The following is a 20,482-nucleotide window of genomic DNA, read 5'->3' as shown; positions in this document are numbered from 1 at the left end:
AAAATCGGCAAATTAGGACAACATCAGTTTAACGATGTTCAAATACATGTAACACAAATCGATTAGAAAGACAAATCAAGGCAAAAACCTGAGTGAATCGCAATAACATCGAGTGGAGCGAGACCGGGTGCGCAACAGGGCAAGCGTCCCCCGCATGCATTCAAAGTAAGTTTCTTAGTATAACTTTGTGAAACTAAGATGATTGAAGTTGATAAAATTCTTATGTTGCAATGTCGTTCTGAATCGTTATAAAAATATGACTATTTATTTTCAGCATACTTGCAAAAATACGAAAGCTGGATCGCTTTAAATCAATAAAAATCGGCAAATTAGGACAACAGTAGTTTAACGATGTTCAAATACATGTAACACAAATCGATTAGAAAAACAAATCAACTCAAAAACCTGAGTGAATCGCAATAACATCGAGAGGAGCGAGACCGGGTGCGCAACAAAGCAAGCGTCACCCGCATGCATTCAAAGTAAGTTTCTTAGTATAAATTTGTGAAACTAAGATGATTGAATTAAGTAAAATGTTATGTTAGAATGTCATCCTAAATCGTTATAAAAATAATAATTTTGTATTTTCAGCATACTACCTGCAAAAGTATGAAAGCTGGATCGTTTTAATTTAGAGTCACCAACTAAATTAACAAATAGTTGGAGCAGGAGGATTTTAGAAATGAATATACTGATCTTGGCAGAGCTGTGAATAAATAGTGTTGGTTAACTTTTCATAATTTTTTCTACGTACAGACCATTTTTAAGAATGATGGACATTTCGTATCACATGTTATTCACACTGGCGAAAACTACTTCCAAAATCACAGTTTTTTTTTGGTGTAGAATTTCCTTTTAGGGTTTGAAGGCTATCAATATAAACAATATCTTCTGTCAAAAGTAATTACGAATAACAATACCTGATTACTTCAAAATCAAGATAACACCTGTCATTTCTCATACCTACACCAAACCTATTGCATAAACGATTGTCAACCATTAAAGTGTATAACAGACCATTACCCCCAATGATGTAAAATGTAAACATCCCAATTGCTCCTATTCCTCACCCCAATACAAATGTATTGTTCCTCGTCCACATATAGTACTGCTCGTCATCTTTTAACCACAGGATTAAGCATCATAAACACTGAACAACTTAGATAGAAGAAGAAGAGCTTCAGACTACTGATAAAAGCAGTTGAAGAATATACCAGCAAATGTGTTAATCACGAGGCAAATAAACGGGACACTTTAACTGACTAGATCACGGCTGTTCGGTCATTCAGTAGTTTGCTGTTTAGTATTTTGTAAACAGAAGTTTTCTTTTACTCGCTTTTTTTAACAGTGATAATGCTGATTAATCTCTGACTTGAATTTTGTCCCCTAGATTTCGTTTTTCTCTTTTCCTCGTTCCATGATATATATTGATCAAGACTCAGTACAGATTTGTGAAAACAATAAAGAGCAACACGGCATATGCCACTTGTGAAGCAGAAACTGCTTATAATAACTTAGCCATTTGATTAGGGACTTTCCGTTTTGAATTTTCCTCGGAGTTCAGTATTTTTGTGATTTATTTTTGATCCTTATAGATTAACCTAACACGTTTGGTTCCATGTCAAAAGCTGTTAATAAGAACAAACTTTTAAGCGCTTCCTTTGTCGACAGATAGTCTTCAAAACGTTCCAGCGGACATGACTCAAATGAAACACCTAATAGATGTATAATCTATTGTAAACACTGTCCTTGAGCATACACATATTCTGATAAGTGGTTTACATACTTATGTATTAGACAGCGGTGATTGGTGCTGGGGCTGAAATAAATCTAAGTCTATCAAGTGATGTAATTGTCTGTCGACAGAACGTTCTATAAACTCTAGTGATCTTTGTTTTTTTTTTCACGGCCTAAGTTAATACCTTATTTTCTATCTTAAAAGAGGGACGAAAGATACCAGAGGGACAGTATTACTCATAGATCGAAAACAAACTGACAACGCCATGGTCACAAACAGACAAATGATAATACAGATGACACAACATAGGAAACTAAAGACTAAGCAACACGAACCCCACCAATAGTCATAAGATAGCACCGCTCTTAAAATGATCACAAATAAACAAAAAGTAAGAGATATTTCAACCAAATCGTATGTGTATCTCTTTCAATACTTGATAGATTTGCTTAAACTACAAAACTATATACAGTATTATATTTTTAAGCAGTCAATAAAAAAAAACTTGCAGACGAACATCAATAAACTAGCCGTAACTTGAGAGGCGCTCTTGATCTGCATACAATTTAACCGGATTTGTTGTAAAGTCTGCTGATTTTATAATTTCTTTATACTTAAGTAACAAAGACGTAACAATATATCGTTCATAAATATCAATTTCATAGACCATGTCATTAAAGATTCCTATACAATTATCATCATTAAGAGACAAAGAATGCATATTTTATAATTAATTGTTTAGTGGCTTGTATAGCAAAAGATTACATCACATATGATGATTTTGGTGTGTAGTTGAATTAATATAAGAATAAGATATAAGTGCCAAATTGCTTTAGCATTTTACAAGAGACAACTGACAGATATTCGATAGGAAGTAAATCATAAACATACTTGACGTCGACGAGACATCTGTTACGTTTAAATATAAATGCCTCGCACAATGCGACGATATTTTGTGACTTTTAATTTTGAACGCTGGTCCTGTTTTTGCAATAAACCGCATCATGGTATAGTTATATTGATATTGTAAAAACAATAAACTTTACAGAGAAAAAAATGACAGCTTTATTTGATACGTACAAATTAACCACAATACACTAATAAAGGAAATGGAAGATAAATGCTATCGAAGTCTTCTAAACTTCAAAGGACCGGAAGAACTAGATAACCTCATATAAAATAAACTGTATGACTCACCTAATGCTATTTTTATAGAAAATGCAAATGTTGAAATAGAATAGAAATGCTTTAACATGTTTCTGTAACTGTGTAAATTAGTCAACCAAACATGCCTAAAGGAACAGGGCCGACTGATTTTCTTGGGAATGAGATAATTATCCCTGCCAGTAGTAATACAACTGCATACCAATTATCATTAAATTATAACAAGTAGTTCCCCTTCAACTGACCTAACCACAAATTTTTTCACATGTAAATATACCATAGTTAAGGGGACAGAGCCTAAAAACAATCTCTATGAAAATGAGATGTGCCAATGTTTATACAACTGCATACCAAATAAAGGCAACAGTAGTATACCGCTGTTCCAAACATCATTGAATAATCATTAGTGGTTACCCGTAAACTAGCCTAATCGTAACAAACAACATGGATACTATGCAAAGTCAATAGACCATGACTTGAGGGGCAGGACCAACTAATCTCCACGAAAATATACCAATGCTTCTATAACTGCATATCCAATATTGTTGACCATTCATAAATGGTTCTACTTAAGCTGACCCAATTCACAAATTTTAACATGGAAAATATGCAAAAGTTTTAAAGTCAACGGACCATGACTGAGAGAGCAGGGCCAAATACTCTTCATGGAAATGAGATGCGTAAATGCTTATATACTAGTTACTGCATACACAATATCATTGATTTACCATCAGTGGTTCCCCTTAAACTGACTTAATCAGAAACTTAAATTAATTGTTGACGTCGCCGCCACCGAAGGATACAGCATATCTCTAAGTCTCGTTTGTTTCCTCTGTCAAGCCGAGACAAAAATGAATCGCCATTTAGAACATAATGACCTATTCCAATAAAGAAAGACCTAAATTATATTTTAATTACTTTTACTGTTTAACACAAACTAAAGAAGCCTTTACGGATAATTTCATCCAGATCTCAATAAACACTTTACGATAGTCATATAAGTGCAGCCATTCTAGATTTGACATAAAATGGCGGCCGCGTAGTAAAGAAACGTTCGTCACGAAAATCCGGACTGCTATCTATCGTACTGTAGTGTACTCATTTTTTTTAGGCATTTGAATATCTGGGAAAAAAAGCGCGTACAACTCTGACCTGAAGTCTTTTATATGAACTTAATAGTGTGCCTGTAGATCAGCAAAAAACTTAAACAGCCAAATATATACAAGTTGTAGTGCGCACAAATCAGAAAGAGTTAAAAAGAAAGGCCACACTTGCCTGCAAGTGTAGCAGACTTAGCTTAAGAACAATAACATACTTTTAAAAACAGGAACACTCAAAATTTATCAAATACAATAAAAGTTTCAGAATTCTGGAATTTATCAAACCTTTAAAGTGTTTAAGGCGATCTTAAAACTTATCTTATCAACTGAATTTTTTCTATTTAAAATTGAAGGTCGTCCTAAACATGCATCAACTATTTGCCACTGGACGTTAAACTACCAGAAATAAATCAATAAAAATTGAAGGTGGTATAACAACTGCTAGATTTAGAACGACAGTGGCTATCCATAAAGTGTCTCGCACGAGCGGTAGCATCGCGATGTTTGTTAAATTCACGTAAATCCATGTATAAACAGAAAAAAAACATAGAAGCGAACATGTTAAACCGTAATAGAAAGATACAGAGTGCAACATGGTAAGCAAATCTCGATTTTATTCTAATTTCTAACACAAATGTTCCTATTGACGGTAAATACAAAAGTGCGTTACTTAGTAACTTTGTGATAGGCAGACAGACCGGGATCTGAATTCAATTTTCAAAACAGGGTTCCAGTCTAATATATCTTTTAAAATGGTTATTCAAAGAAATCCTCTAGATGATGATTTAAAAAAATCATCTGATGGATATCTAAAGACATCATCTAGACGGTGTTCTAAAAAAATCATCTAGATGGTGATCTAAAGAAATCATCTGGATGATGATTTAAAGAAATCATCTAGATGGTGATTTAAAGAAATCATCTGGATGGTGATTAAAAGAAATCATCTGGATGGTGATCTAAACAAATCATCTAGATGGTGATCTAAACAAATCCTCTAGATGGTGATTTAAAGATATCATTTAGATGGTGATTTAAAGAAATCATCTAGATGGCAATTAAAAGAAATCATATAGATGCTGATCTAAAGAAATCATCTAGATGGTGATTCAAAGAAATCATCTAGATGGTGATTTAAAAAAATCACCTAGATGGTGATCTAAAGAAATCATCTAGATGATATTTCAAAGAAATCATCTAGATGGTGATTTAAAGAAATCATCTAGATGGTGATCTAAAGAAATCATCTAGATGGTGATTTAAAGAAATCATCTAGATGGTGATTTAAAGAAATCATCTAGATGGCAATTTAAAGAAATCATCTAGATGGTGATCTAAAGAAATCATCTAGATGGTGATCTAAAGAAATCATCTAGATGGTGATTTAAAGAAATCATCTAGATTGTGATTTAAAGATATCATCTAGATTGTGATTTAAAGAAATCCTCTATATGATAATTTAAAGAAATCATCTAGATGGTGATTTAAAGAAATCATCTAGATGGTGATTTAAAGAAATCATCTAGATGGCAATTTAAAGAAATCACCTAGATGGTGATCTAAAGAAATCATCTAGATGGTGATTTACGTAACCATCTAGATGTCTTTTGATTTGCAAGTTGTTAGTTTGCTACCTAATTTTAGAATATCCTTCTTCTTTGTTTCATGCTTTTATTCATTATTTGAAAAATGGGTTGATCATCATCCAGCACGTTTTCAAAATTATGAAAACAATAACTTTTTTTGATATAGTCACCAATTCAATAACGACTTTAAGCCTTTACTTTTTTTTGTGTTTAATGGTTTGACTTATTTGTGACTATCACATAATGTGGAATAAGATTACAACGACAATGCATTTACACTTCTGTTTGAAGTGCACTTTTGTTCATTTTTAGATAGAGCCATTTAAAAAAACCTTTATTGTTAATAAAATCTTTAGTAAGTTAAATATCCCGTCTTTTGTCATTATATTAATAAAATCTTAGCTTAGCTATTGATTAAAGGAATATGTGCATTGTTGTGATCTCTTGGTGAAATAATTCGATAAAGCAAACACTTTATATTTTTTGAAAGTTCTAGTTTCAATAAGAAAAAAATTAAATATTACGCTTTGAATAAAAGAAAAAAAATACATTGTTTTAAAATATTATGTTGCTAATGTTGTAGAAATGTTAAAGTAAATTGCTACATTACCTGTTTGTGATGTTGTGATTTTGAACGACAATGTTTCACATTTAGAATCCAAGCATCCTTTAACTGAAACAACTTTGAATGATATATCGTCGGTATTTCCATACAAACTATCTTTTTGTACACTATTCCTTAATTCGTCTACCACTGTGTCAAGATCAACTGATTCTGTGATATTGACTGCATTTAGATCATAAGTCTTCCTATTTGCAAGAAATAATTCAACATGAATATCCGCAGACAGATGATTACTTGAGTTACTGTTAAGTTGAGAAAACCAAAGAACCCCCTTTTCTTGCCATTTGAGTTTAGTTGCTAGGTTTTCAACAATTTCTAGAGAGATCGTCACATCATCGTCAAGCACTGAGCGGCGACGCCTGTCTAAAGCAGCTTTAGAATAACTTACCGTCAAATCAAACTTTCGTACTTCTTCGCCAAATGTAACATTTTGATAAAAAGATTCACTACAGTTTTTCAAAGTATTAAACATAGTATCAATAAATCTGTTTGTAGAATGATAAAACTGTCCCAAGGTTGATCTGACTGTCCAAAATACCTGGAAGTAGTCTGAAGCAATGAGATGACAGATGGAAACATCCAATAACTTCGTTTGTGGCTGGATATAACACTGACTATATGAATCAGTTACTACTTGTTCAACTTCCGTGCATGATAGAGACCGCCATGGACGAAGAGTTGAGAGGATGGAATATTGAAGACATTTCCTCACTTCATTAATCCACTGTTGACCATGATTTGAAAAACTTTCGTTTAGTGAGTAAAGATTACAGAAAGCTGTATCAAATTCAAGTGCATATTCTATGTGGGTATCATTGCAACTGAATTGCCTTTTAAAGCAGTCTTTATACCATGAGCAATCTGTTCCTGACGGGATGTAACAACGAGATGGAAGTGATAGTTCAGAGTCGGTATATTCCTCTCCCGATGAACATGCACAATCATCATACACTGCACCAGATGATATACTGTAGACCTCTATCATACATTGGTAGTAGCAATAAGTGGCAGTGCTGTCTGAACAACTGAGTCTTCCTTTAGAGATTGTTTTGATATATTCATTCAAAAGACATGTACCCCATTGATATTTAGAATACGAGCTCGTACTTTCGTAACATTCCATTTTTCCATGCGGTCCTGTGTATATAGAACATATTCCACCAAACACATCTGGAAGAAAAATAACTATTACAGAAATCCCATACATAATTAAATAACGATGTATGTTAATACGAAACGATGACAGGCATCATTAGAAAAACTGAACGCGGAAGTTTATTCCTTGAATATAGTCGGAGGTATTAAACATTCAAACATAAAAGTTACATATTTAAATATTGCAAAGGGGTAAAGCATTCGAGTAGAACAAAATAGTCAATTGATTTAAAAAATATTTGGATGATTTGATAAATGTCTTAATATTTCAGGGTAACACAGTACCATTTTGATTATTTATCAGTTGAAAAGTAAAATAACACTTTTTGAATAAACTATGATTGACCTGAAATTTAAAACTCTGTTATTCTCGGGTTTTTTTTTTTTTTTTTTTTTTGTATTACGTACACAAAGACTTACAGCGTGACAATTGTATTATCCCACACCTGGTGTTCTCCAGATCGTCATCTAGGGTTGCAGATATATTGCCCCTATGTTTGTTTATGACAGTACCATGAATAACCGGAGCAAACTTAAAATGAGATTACATGTCAGATAATTTATATAAATTTTAATAAAAAAGGTCAATGCAATTCTGTTTTCTACCAGTTTTAAAAATAGTGTGAAACACCCAACAAATGTTAAATAATTATAGAGTTATATAAAAGAATTGAGTATAATTGTAAACAGTGCTGATTGTATTTAGCCAGGAATTTATATATCTAATGAAGGTACACAGTGAAATACTATTCGTTGTCTGTCTTTGTTTAAACGTCTTTTTTGAGTCCTGTGTTGGTGGTGGTTGTACTGTGGTCCGTTGTACTGTCTAATATTTTGGTCATGTCTTTTATCCTTTTTGTGTATCAGTATCTAATAGTATATAACTGTTTTGTGATAATTTCACATAACAACTTAATGGCATAAGTTAAAAATCCATGTTGAAAGAAGTCACTAATTAGATAGTTATATCAATGAACCACCCTGTTCGTTACTTTCTTTGTAAACTTTAATGTGGTTACATTATTAATATGCTGTGATGCGGTTTTATGCCAGACAAGTTTCAGAATATTGAAAAAGATTGTCTTTAAATTACTAAAGAAATACATATCTGAATACAAAAAAAAATCACCAAAGATACCTGCAGGCTTTTGATTTGTTAGCTGGATGCGCGTTTCGTCTACAAAAGACTCGTCAGTGATGACGAAGCAAAAAAGTTAATAAAAGACAAAATAAAGTACGAAGTTGAAGAGCAATGAGAACAAAAAAAATCGAAAGGTTTAACCAAATACAGCTAAGGTAATTTATTTCTGGGGTAGAAAATCCTGAAATACATGTCTATAGGATGTCAAAACAAATTATGGTTAATTTTTACTCTGATCATATACAGTAGTCTCACGGCAAGTTCTTAAACAATTTGGTATGTATATCTCATATTACTACAACACAAACCAATATGCATGTGACGATATAATACAACCCACTAATTTCTTTTGAATGTACATTCTTTATCTTTTCACAATGACTGTGTTAAAGGGATCTTTAAATAGTTTACGTAATGTGTAACCATTACCTTTATTATATACTCAGTGACAATTAAGCTGCATTCTTTCTTGTTACAATACTAATCACAGCATGCAACTTGAAGGAGTATAAAGAAAGATAATGAAGTTAGCTTTGCATTTTTGTTAGTAGGACCATAAATTGAATAATCAATGTTACCTTGTTAAACACAGATTGAATGAATAACAAACACTATTGTTATCACTAGCCAATTAAATAAATAATTGTTCGTGTTCTTGAGAAAATATATAATTTTGTAGGAAACATAACTTGCAGCTAACGCGTTTCTTTCTATGAAATAGTATACTATATTCATTACCTTTTTCATATTATGTTGTATAAAGTATTTTAACAATGATCTCCCGGTTTTAGAATAATATAAAAATGTGGAGATGTGGTATGATTGCCAATGAGACAACTATTCACCAGAGTTTAAAATGAAGTGGTAGTTTAATAGCAATTATAGGCCATTGTACCATACCGTATAGTCGGCCAATGCCACGTCATGAAAAATGTGAAACAATTCAAACGAAAACACATTAATCAAAGACAACCACTGTACTACAGACTTCTAACTTGGGACAGGCAAGTAAATAATTTGGCGGAGTTAAACATTTTTGTGAACGCTCCATCCTTCCCTAACCTGGGACAGTAGTGTAACAGCTAGCACAAAATAAGAACAACTGTAAAAATCAGTAGAAATTGGCTTGACTCAAAAGATTACGAGGCACAAAAACATAAAACATAAAAACAATCGACACAAAGCACCGAAATAAGAGTTCTCATAGTTATTGAAATCAAGTTCACAGCCAATTACAGATAATAGATAAATCATGTTCTCCAGGAATAAATTAACAATCATTACACATCCAACGGATTTAGTGTATTGGCGTCATAAATAGTCACAAAAAATCAGTTATCAGTGTTTAATTCAAAACTGTATAAAAGATCATGAATGCCTCTGCATATTGAAGTGCACCGGCATGTTTCAGCCGACTGATTCGAGATTGGAACATGCTTTCTTTCCTGGTTTTCTTTACATTAGAGATGGGTAACAATAAAACCGAAGCCAATACATTAGAAAGTCACAAAAAAAAAAAAAAAAACACGAAATGAAAAACGGTAATGATCGTATGAAATTCAAATGAAGTGAGGCTAGATGTCTCCATAAATAGATATACACATAGCTCAGTTTTATCAAAAAGTAAAAAGGGATATATGTTATTTTTCAAATTCTATCGTCTAGTAGTTATTATTTACAACAGTAATCCTTTTCAGATCCTAAAGAAATATGACACTTTTGCAGTTTCGGTACCTTAGATAATTTTTTTAAGACGGATCCTTTTTATTTTCATTTTTGAAGAAAACCATGACACAAAACACACTGAGAAGGCAATGCATGAAGATTGATGTCGATATAATAATTACTCGATAAACATAAGCAATCATCAAAGTTTTTAACACTGTACTTTACAAAAATTCAATGGTAGTTGCAATAATTGTATGTAGAATAACAGATAAATCTTTCCATATTCAATATGCTTACAGATTCAACCTTAGCAGGCATGTCAGTAACTGCAAGTAGTCCTTTGTTAATTTATGTATCATTGTCATTTTGCTTAGTTTCACGGTCACATAAACGCTTCCAGACCGACATGTACACCTTACAGTCATTCCATACACCACATTTAGTTGTATTATTGCATACAGTATCTGAAAAACAGACAAAACCAGGAAAACTGAATATTGACCAACGAACCATGAATATGAAGTCAAGGTCAGATGAAACCTGCCAGACGGACACACGTTACGTATTATATGACAAATAGACCTAATCAGAAGAAAATAACATTGACCAATGAATCATGAAAATAAGGTCAAGGTCAGATGAAACATGCCAGTAACACATGCACACGTTATTATCATCCAATACACCAAATATAGTTGACCAATTCGTTATAGTATCTGAAATACGGAGTTGACCTCGTAAACTTAACCTTGATCACTGATCCATGAAATGAGGTCGAGGTCAGGTTAACACTGTCTGACGGACGTGTAGAACTTGCAAGGAATATTTATATCAAAATATAGCTATATACTATTATTCATTATTAGTTAGAAATTCCTATTACAGTCACTGACGCATGAAAAAGAGGTCAAAGACAATGGAAAAATGACAGACGGAAACTTCGTCACATAAGGCATCTGCATACAAGGTATAAAACTTCCAGGTCTTCTACCTTCTGAAATATAAAGCTTTAAACTAATAGTTAACGCCGTCGCCTCCTGATTGTAATCCCTACCGCAGGCGAGACAAAAATAGAGTACAAACTTCACTAAAGATTTATGATGACAAATAAAACAGTTACGAAACGTCAATAATGTCACATTAAAAATAAACATCATTCCAAAGATAACACAGCATTTATAAAATTTAAAACTAGTACTAGATGAAATAATCAAAATGTGTAAAAATCAAATCTAAAATGATTTTTTTAAAGTGTGCATTGGTCAATGGGGTGGGGGTTTGCGAGGGGAACTGACCCTCTCCATATTCCTATGACTTTTTAAAGTTTCGTAAAATTTGGCTGGAACCTTCCCAGATTGAAGACCTTGAACACCTTCTTTGAAAATGTCAGGCCTCCTGGTGAGCACAATATCCTCATCTTGGTATACAGAGTTATCGACATTACCGTGAACACTAAGGTGAATAATCTTAACCAAGGCTGTCATTCGCGAAAAATTATCGTGAAATAATAAGTCACGGTGGTCAAATATTGCGATGAGATCGCGAAGGAAATCTGATCGAGAAGACAAATGTAAGGTCAGAAAAAAGAAACTGTCTGTCAAAATGGTTTAATGTTATGATCTGATCAGTATCTAAGAAAATCAGATTTGTAATATCACCGTTTTTACAATACCAAAAAAGGCAGATTGCTGTTCAATATTTCAATGACAAAAAAATGTAAACACACTTGTTTTTTTTTATTATAGAAATGAATAAATTACTATTCTCTGAAAGCGTCGTTCCAAATTGATGTTTTAATTGTCTTTCAAAATCATTTTGAAGTAGCTTAATCAGAAAGTAGGTCAAAATTGGAATATTTGTATACATTTGATATTTATGATCGTGAAAGATAGTTTATGATGTTTCAATGTCATTTGGTACATGTTTTTTTTTTAATAAAAACATGCCGACTAGTCCGTGGTGCCATAAAGCAATTGCTGTATGTTTGTTTTTTATGTCGTTATTAAAAGTCAAGAATGCCTAATCTAATATCAATATTGTTTATGAACAGCATTTATATTTATAAGAAGGGAAGATCCTTGTTGATGTTAACAGTTTTTTTTTAATTCAAAAAGGGGGGGGGGGGAGGGGGCATTTTTGTAAGAATGTCATTCTTTTTGGTTAAAAATTCACAACGTTTGAAAAGTATCTTTTTGTCTAGAATTTAATTGGAAGAATGATAAAAAAAAATCAAACTTGAAGAAACTCTTGTGAAAACAGGTCTTAATATGAGGTTATATATACAATTTATACAAACACAATTATCTTTGTGGTTGTGTATGGTGTAAGTTTTGTGCTGTGTTAATTGTTGTTCCATAATGTAAACATACTTTTGAAGTTTTTATAGGTGGTGTTTTATTATCTCTTATTGTCTCTTGGTATGTAAATATGTAAATAATTTTCTGTTTGTATGGTAATGAATCAAATCCTTGTAGATCCAATGTTTTCTTAGTTCTGATGTAAATCTCTTGATAGCCAAACTCAAATTTAATATCACAATCCACAGTCCCCAATAGTGAGTTTTAAGTCAAAAGTAAATTGTAACAAGTAAAAATTTTATAAACTCACCATTAGTGAAATTGAGCATTGTAGATCTGAACAAACTCCCAAATAATCTAATGTTAGTATAAATGTGAAAGGGGGTATCTGTGTGTAAACCAAAACATATCTCAATAAATCATTCTGGCTCAAAGCAGACAGAATCTTTGAATGAATATTTTTTTTTAATACAATAAATTCAGTAACAAAATATTTTGGCCCTTGAGAAACACTCAGTATAATTAAGAATTTTGGAGTTCCTACCGAGCAAGTCAAATTGCAACCTGTAGTGTGAGGAAGAACCTGCCTGCCCGACAATACGCCAGCCAGGAATGTGAAGCCAGGGGTCTCCACCAAGGGGATGAGACTAGGCGTCTCATCTGCAGCCGGGGTGTGCAAGGTCTGCATGGGAGTTGTCCATGTGGTGCTATTACAAATAGTAAGTAGCAGTGTCTATTAATCTGGCGCTGGAATAAATTTGATAAAATTTGTTCCCGTCGGAAATGCTTGGAGAAGAATGAAATTTTAGAAATGACCAGTAATAAAATTCCATCAAGGAAAACAAGTTATAAAATAAAAAATATCACTGGTAAATGCTGAGATATTTCTCATGTCATGAACATTATTGAAGGCGTTTGGAAGGGGTTGGTGGGTTGTAAATTGAATTATATCACTGTTAAACTGTCAAGTTGAACTAAGTTTGAATGCTTTGAACCAAGAAACTGATTACACAAAGACCATGCATATGGCTTAACACACATATTTTGGGTACATCAATCATCTAGTGGAAGGAAACTGAAATCACCGACCTCCAGTTATTACATACAAATTAATGTTTATTTTTTTTATGGGAACTTAAATTACCTTGCCTTTCACCACAAACAGTGAATAATTGTAACATGTATCTGATTAAGAACAGATTAGTATGTCCCCTGGTGAGATTGCAGTGTAACTTCAAAGTGTCAAATGCCAGAGAAATTAATCTCAAGATGTAGCAAAGGTTCGTGTATGTCAATTAAATGTATCCAAGATGTTAGAATGTTTACTGGAAAGATAAATTATCAAAGTTGACTGGAAATATTATTTGTATAAACAATAAGTAACCTAATAAAAGTGGGTTTTTTTCAAGTAATAAACAGAAAGTGCTAGGCTTTTTAAAAAACATAAAGTTTTTTTATTTTATTTTTTATTTTTCCTCTGTGAATGACCATGCTGCTTAATTGTATATAGATATGAATATAATAAGTTTATTTTTCAATTGAGTTTTTTAAAGGTTTTGTAGAAAAGGAGAAGGAGGTCAATTACAGCCCAAAAAATACGTTCTTAATAAGTTCACAAGATCGTCCACGATCCGATCGCAATGCATGATCACCGTTACTTAAATTATTGTTCCACATTTTTTTTCTCTCGAAATACCGAATGACAGCCGTAACTTTCACTTGTTAATCGTGCTTGCAAAGAGTCCCTTTTCCGTAATCATCATTCAATAATTCGTTTGGAAATGCTCTCTACGTATTGCATCAATATTCTCAAATTTAACGATTGCCGATTCTTTCCGAATGTGATGCTAACGAGAGTCTCAGTTGTCTCCTTGTGTCTTCAGACAAATTCCAACCATGCACTGCTGAATATAACTTATTTTTCAATCTTCGTCACCAGTTAGCTATCAGTCACAGGTTCTGTCTAAAAGAGTAAGCAGGAATTTTATGCAATAATATATCATGTTTACATAGCAATTGTACAGACAATATGTATTAATGTTGAGAAAAGGCCCAGCTCTGCTCCCCTCCAATCATAGTTACTTAAAACATCTTTCACATGCTTAATTCATAGAATTATCTATATATATATTGCCAAAATAACCAAAAGAAACTTACGACAAATGTGCCGATTTTTAATAAAAAAAAAAGGTAAGTTTTAACAACAATTTTGACATCAGGGATCAATCTGTAGCATACGTATATATATATATATATATATACCTTGCATGTCCAACGCTGTAAAAATGTGGATTTAAATTGGGTGTCAGTCACAATGTCGGTAATTGTGGTAAGATAGTCAAAATATCATGGGTCCGTAGAAATACCGCAAAGGACCTCCTTAGTGCACTATGGAATGATATAATTGGCACAAAGGACATGAAATATAGAAGTAAACTAATTTAAAATAAATAGTTCAAAATTTTATAGTTATATCTTTAAAAATGACGAAGTTATCTAATGTTTTATCGACACGTGCCGCATTCAATATTGATTGCCACCTGTGTAATTGATTGAAATTGTTGTTCATTCAACCAGGACCAGTTTATAACGCACGTGTATACAGTTCAAATGTGTATACATGTTCTATGTTTTTGTTCTTATGTGTTTTGTATTTTGTATATAAAATTGAAATTTGAGATACGGACAAACGTAAAATTAAAAAAAAAATAACTGAATTTCCCTCTGGATACTTTCTTTTGATCATAAAAAAGCTTCTGTCCAAGTTCATAAATTCCATGAACGTTTGACAAAATTGTTGACTTTTCTTAATGAAAACTGCAAAAAAAAAAAACTTGAGTCAGTAAATTACGGACAACCGAAAATTATAAAAAAAATCCATGATCTTGTATATAAAGTAGATCCCATAACTGCAATATTTGTAGGTTGTTTTATTTTTTATTTTTAACATATAATAAAAATTTTCACATTTTTATATGAAACTTTTCTTGTGCAAAATTTTTACATACAATAAAGAGAAAAAATACTTAAAAGTGGAAACTGGAAGGTATTCCAACGAAACTCTAGAAGAAAGACTATATAGAAATAAGAAGATGTGGTATGAGGGCCAATGAGACAACTCTCCATTCAAGTCACAATGTGTAATCAAAGTACTGAAGAACTGAACATCGGATGACCGCAAGTTCTGGTGGATGGTCACAAGTACTTGTCTTAGAAAAAAAATCCTCATCTCTTTACCTGAAAGTTAGGTTAAGGTACATAGATATATTTTTTCTGAGACAAGTTCCTGTGTGGATGATGAATACATGACATGGAATTCAACCTCACCGTAATAATTATTATATTGTAGTGATATAATCATTTGTTATCAGTATAATCTGGTATGTTGTTATATATTATTTATATTAATATTTGTATACCAGTTATATACATTTCTCTAATTCTTCGTCAATTTATCCCTTTCTGCACCCATTGTATAAAAAAAATTTAATCAACGTGTGGTTCGTTTGATCTCAGTTCTTCATTGGTTAAAATCCGATTATGACGTAGAATTTTTTTGCTTTCCTCTGAATTTCCTATTGTGACGGCATGAAAAAAGGCAACCATGCCTGATGACGTCACATAGAAAGAACACATCTTTTTGCAGAACATTCGAAAAGAAGGAATAAATTTGCCTGCGTATTGTTTGAAAATCATTAGAGAAACAGATTCCACCACCAAATCTCGTGTAACACGATATTTATCCACTCTCGACAGTTAAATTTTAAATATTTAACTGTTTCGAGTGGATAAATATCGTATCACACTCGATGCAGTGGTAGAATCTATATGTATATAGCAGATCATCTTAATAACTCTACAGGCAAATTTTCATCCATTTATATATCATTCTATTCTACTATTCTAATGATAGTGCAGTGCAAGTGCATGGTGGACACTCTTCTGTAATAATTCGTTTTTCTAATAGATTGGATTTGAGTAGGCATTCATATTTTCCCGCTTTTGTTGCAAACGTTCTCGAAATATTCTTCCGCATGCGTTAACACAAATTTTCGGTATCCATGATTTGTTATTGATATATATATTTTTCATGACAAAACATTTTCATACATTTATCTATGTTCTTAAAAATTATTTTCATGAATATTTATTGATGAAATTAATATATAACAAGCGATAAGGAATGATGTTTTGCACTCGATAATATCCGCGTAATTATACGAAATACGTTCGGTTATCCGTCAAACGGCAAGGAAATTTCTGCGGCAACATAACACCGGTATGACCTCTCAAGGTCACATCCGATGTAAAAAGTAAACGTTTATTCTGTAATAACCGAAACTGAGTCCCATTTCATCTGTGACTGCCCTCTTTATATTGACTGTAACATTAACATTTTTGGTAAAGTCTTAACTGAAGAAAATTTCTCAGAATTGGATCATGCTGAAAAATTGAACTCTTTAATGACTTACAACATAAGTATATTAGCAAAATATATAGTTCGTCAGCTAAAATATAGACGTCAGTTGATGTATAATCTATAACATTTAAATAATTTCCATATCTAATCTAAATATTTGAACATTTATTTTAATTTTGAATAAATTAAGAAATATTATATTCCCATGATAAACTTACTAAATTTGTCAAATAATTATATATGATTTATAGGTCCAATGGGCCGGGTGCAACATTGACTATACAAACTTTAATTTGTAAAATGTGTTATATCTATTTATACATGTACATGTTCACAAGTCACTATTATAAACTAATTACTTATACTTACAAGGAAACACGTCCTTTTTTCCGGTGCTTTGCTTTTGCGCCAATTGGGATTTCATTTGCGCCAAAAAAATCTTTCATTTGCGCCACAAACCATATTTCAATTGCGCCAAAATAAAACATTTCATTTGCGCCAATAATACAGGTAAATAGTATAAAACAATAGATTTATTCAAATGAAACTTTTAATAATAACTTTAAAACACAGTTTTTGTATGCATAATAAAACATATTCATCCGAAATCAATCATCATAACCATAATGAAAGCGTTATACATTGATAAGTTCTGAAAAAGCGACTTTTCATAACTATGTTTAAACACAATTAACGTGATCATTAAACCTAAAAGAAAGTACGATGTACATAAGATAACCTATAAGTGGTCATAGAAATTACAGACTTATTTCCTCTATATAAAAATAAGGAGAATGGTATTATTGCCAATGAGACAACTATCCACTAAAGATCAAATGAATGGGATGCAAGCATTTAAAGTCAACCGTTTGGCCTTCAACAATGAGAAAACCCCATAAACAGCCCGACATGAAAAGTATGAAGCAATTCAATTCAATTGAAAAAACTAACGGCCTGTTTGTCTCAGAATTGGCAATGTCCATCTTGACACCTACGAATATTTAAACTTTTCCGTTATATTTTAACTGTACAATGGCACAAATGTAGTTTTTTTTAGCGCAAATGAAAGGTTGGATTTTGTAAAAATTGGCGCAAATGCAATGCGCCCCTTTTTTCTCAGATTATAACTCTAAAATTGGCTTCTTGAAAATAGAAATTTGAGTTTATTTAACAATTTCCCGTGATGCAAAATAAAACAAAGACACTGTTAATCAAAATTTTCAGTTTTACGTTCATCAAGTTGAAAATATACCACACCAAACCATTGGGTTTATTCAACAACTATACCATTAACAAAGGATTTGTATAGTACAAATCCTTGCATTAACTATTAATTAGTAACGATCAGAGACATAAATACACATGTATATATGTTTCTCTAATTTTTGTGCTTTTTTCACATTTCTTGATCGGTGTGAGAAAAATAGTTCTCCTCACTAGTGAGATATTTGTTCTCGGTAACTGATTGGTCGAAATTTAATTATGACGTCAGATTTTCTTGGGTTTCTTCTGAATTTCCTATTGTGACGTTATGAAAAAAGGCGACCATACCTGATGACGTCATGGCACAGAACACAAATTTCTGCAAATCTTTGAAAAGGAAGGATAAAAATCATTAGAGAAACAGATTCCACCACTATAACTCGTGTATTACGATATTTCTCCACTCTCAACAGTTAAATTTTAATTATTTAAAAAGCTCGGCAAGCCTCGCGCTTTAAATATTTAAAAAATTTAACTGTCTCGAGTGGAGAAATATCGTAACACACTTTTTGCAGTGGTGAAATCTATATCTCTCTAACGATCAAAAGACAATGGTTTATTGGATAAGGTTGATTGAATATGATGATTGGGTCCCGTGCCGAGTGGCACGCGCTGATTAAAAAGTCATTTAACTTCAGATGATAATAGCTATTGATACAAACTTACTTATATGGTTTTTAACGACCTTGACTGGCTATAAAGCCCTCATATCCAGGAATCAACGCCACTTTGCTTATTTGAATATTAAACTAAAGAAATCGGATACGGGTCACGGAAATTATATTGAACTGATAGGGAATTTTGAAAAAAATGTCTGTTTTAACTTTAATTTAAGTGATAGTCAGGTTGCCGGGACAGAAGTAAAAGTTCCGTCCAGCCATGGGAACACAGAAAACCCCTCTGCAAGCTATAAATTTCGGGAGAAACGTAGCCGGAGGAAGTAAAATCCGGTGCTCTGCCTCTGGTTGACCATGACCACTATTAATTATCTGCTACAGAATTTCCCATATCAAGAAACAGTGATAATGAAGTTGGTTCTACTGTTGAATGTGATCAAGGTTATTCCTTTAAGCTCACAGACAAATGCAGACCTGTGAAATTCAAAACTTAACAAAAGTTTTAAGCAAAGAAAATATATTCAAATTCACTATCTGTATAGACTGCATGTACTTCCTTTGACAAACTCTCAACAAATCTTGTCATTAATTGTGACACATATCTACCTTAAACAGTCCCAGGAGTTTAATCATAAATTAAAACAGCTGTAAAAGGAGACTTGAGTCTGAGTAATACATTTATACGTACATATGTATTGTATGCACCCATATTGTCCAAAATAGAATTTTATGGGAAGATGGAGTTATAATAACCCATGACAATACCATGAATTGGAAGTATGTGGGCTACATCCTTTGAAATTCAAGCTGCCGGCACATTATTTGGATGCAATATAAATAATTGCTTCCCGCAGTCGCCTGTGTATTTCATGCGTCAGTTTAAACCTGATCAAAACATTTTCCCTCTACTGAATACTTTTATCAGGTGCACATTTCAACCTATTAAAGCAATAAACACTTATGGCTATAACGTCACAGTTCCCAAATTGCACCGAGTACCCAATTTGCACCTATTCAACAAAAATAACTGCGGAAATCTTACAAGTTTTCTTTGAGACTAAACAATTTGTATTGTTATGATTTGACATTATACACCACTCATTCTCAGGAAATCAGGTCCAATACGTGATTTGTTGTCCCTGTAGATATTTGAAGCCTCATCTGCTTTAAAATGTCTAAACAAATATGCTTTTGAAAGTCAAGGAAGATATCTAGCTAAAACTAACACAATTGCTACGTAGAAGAATATTAAAATTACTCCAGCCTTACACTAAAACGTATTATTTTGAGTAAAACGAATGTCCCTGATGGTATAGATATTTTTTCTGTTGAGTATTTAACTTAAGAAGCTTGTAAAATAATGTACCTGTGTTGCCTTTTCAGATCTATCACCATTTAGCCAATACAAATTTATGTCATTTTAAGTAGTTTGTCATAAAATAAAACCAACACAGTTTTGAGAATATATGTCACTATTTCTTTGACCAGATACGTTACTAAATTTTAATTAGACTCTATATTTATCTAAAGGTCAATTGAAAGAATGATTATATATATATATGTTGCTTTTGAAGTGTTAGTCCATAGTTATAACCAAAACAAAATTATATGATGTGTATAACAGCACCAGCCATGCCAGACTATGTATGAATAAAAACTCAGATCGGAATAGCATGGACGTTATGTAAGTTATATGTCCTAGTGATCA

The 20,482-nt window shown here is 32.4% G+C and overlaps 1 protein-coding gene across 2 annotated transcripts in view; it reads right to left on the bottom strand.

Annotated features, from left to right (window-relative positions):
- The window catches only part of LOC127717692 (adhesion G protein-coupled receptor B1-like), a 37,919-nt gene extending 30,427 nt beyond the window's left edge, over positions 1-7,492 (bottom strand). The window contains exon 1 of one of the 2 annotated variants that reach the window (XM_052223443.1): positions 6,199-7,492. In XM_052223443.1, the coding sequence (XP_052079403.1) occupies positions 6,199-7,420 (1,222 nt within the window). In that variant the 5' untranslated portion in view covers positions 7,421-7,492. The remainder of the gene's footprint in view (positions 1-6,198) is intronic. The other variant, XM_052223442.1, reaches the window with a different exon arrangement.
- Between the last annotated feature and the right edge of the window lie 12,990 nt (positions 7,493-20,482).

This window comes from Mytilus californianus, unplaced genomic scaffold (assembly GCF_021869535.1).
Source record: "Mytilus californianus isolate M0D057914Y unplaced genomic scaffold, xbMytCali1.0.p SCAF_10, whole genome shotgun sequence".
NCBI lineage: Eukaryota > Metazoa > Mollusca > Bivalvia > Mytilida > Mytilidae > Mytilus > Mytilus californianus.
This window is presented reverse-complemented; position numbering and strand designations above follow the sequence as displayed.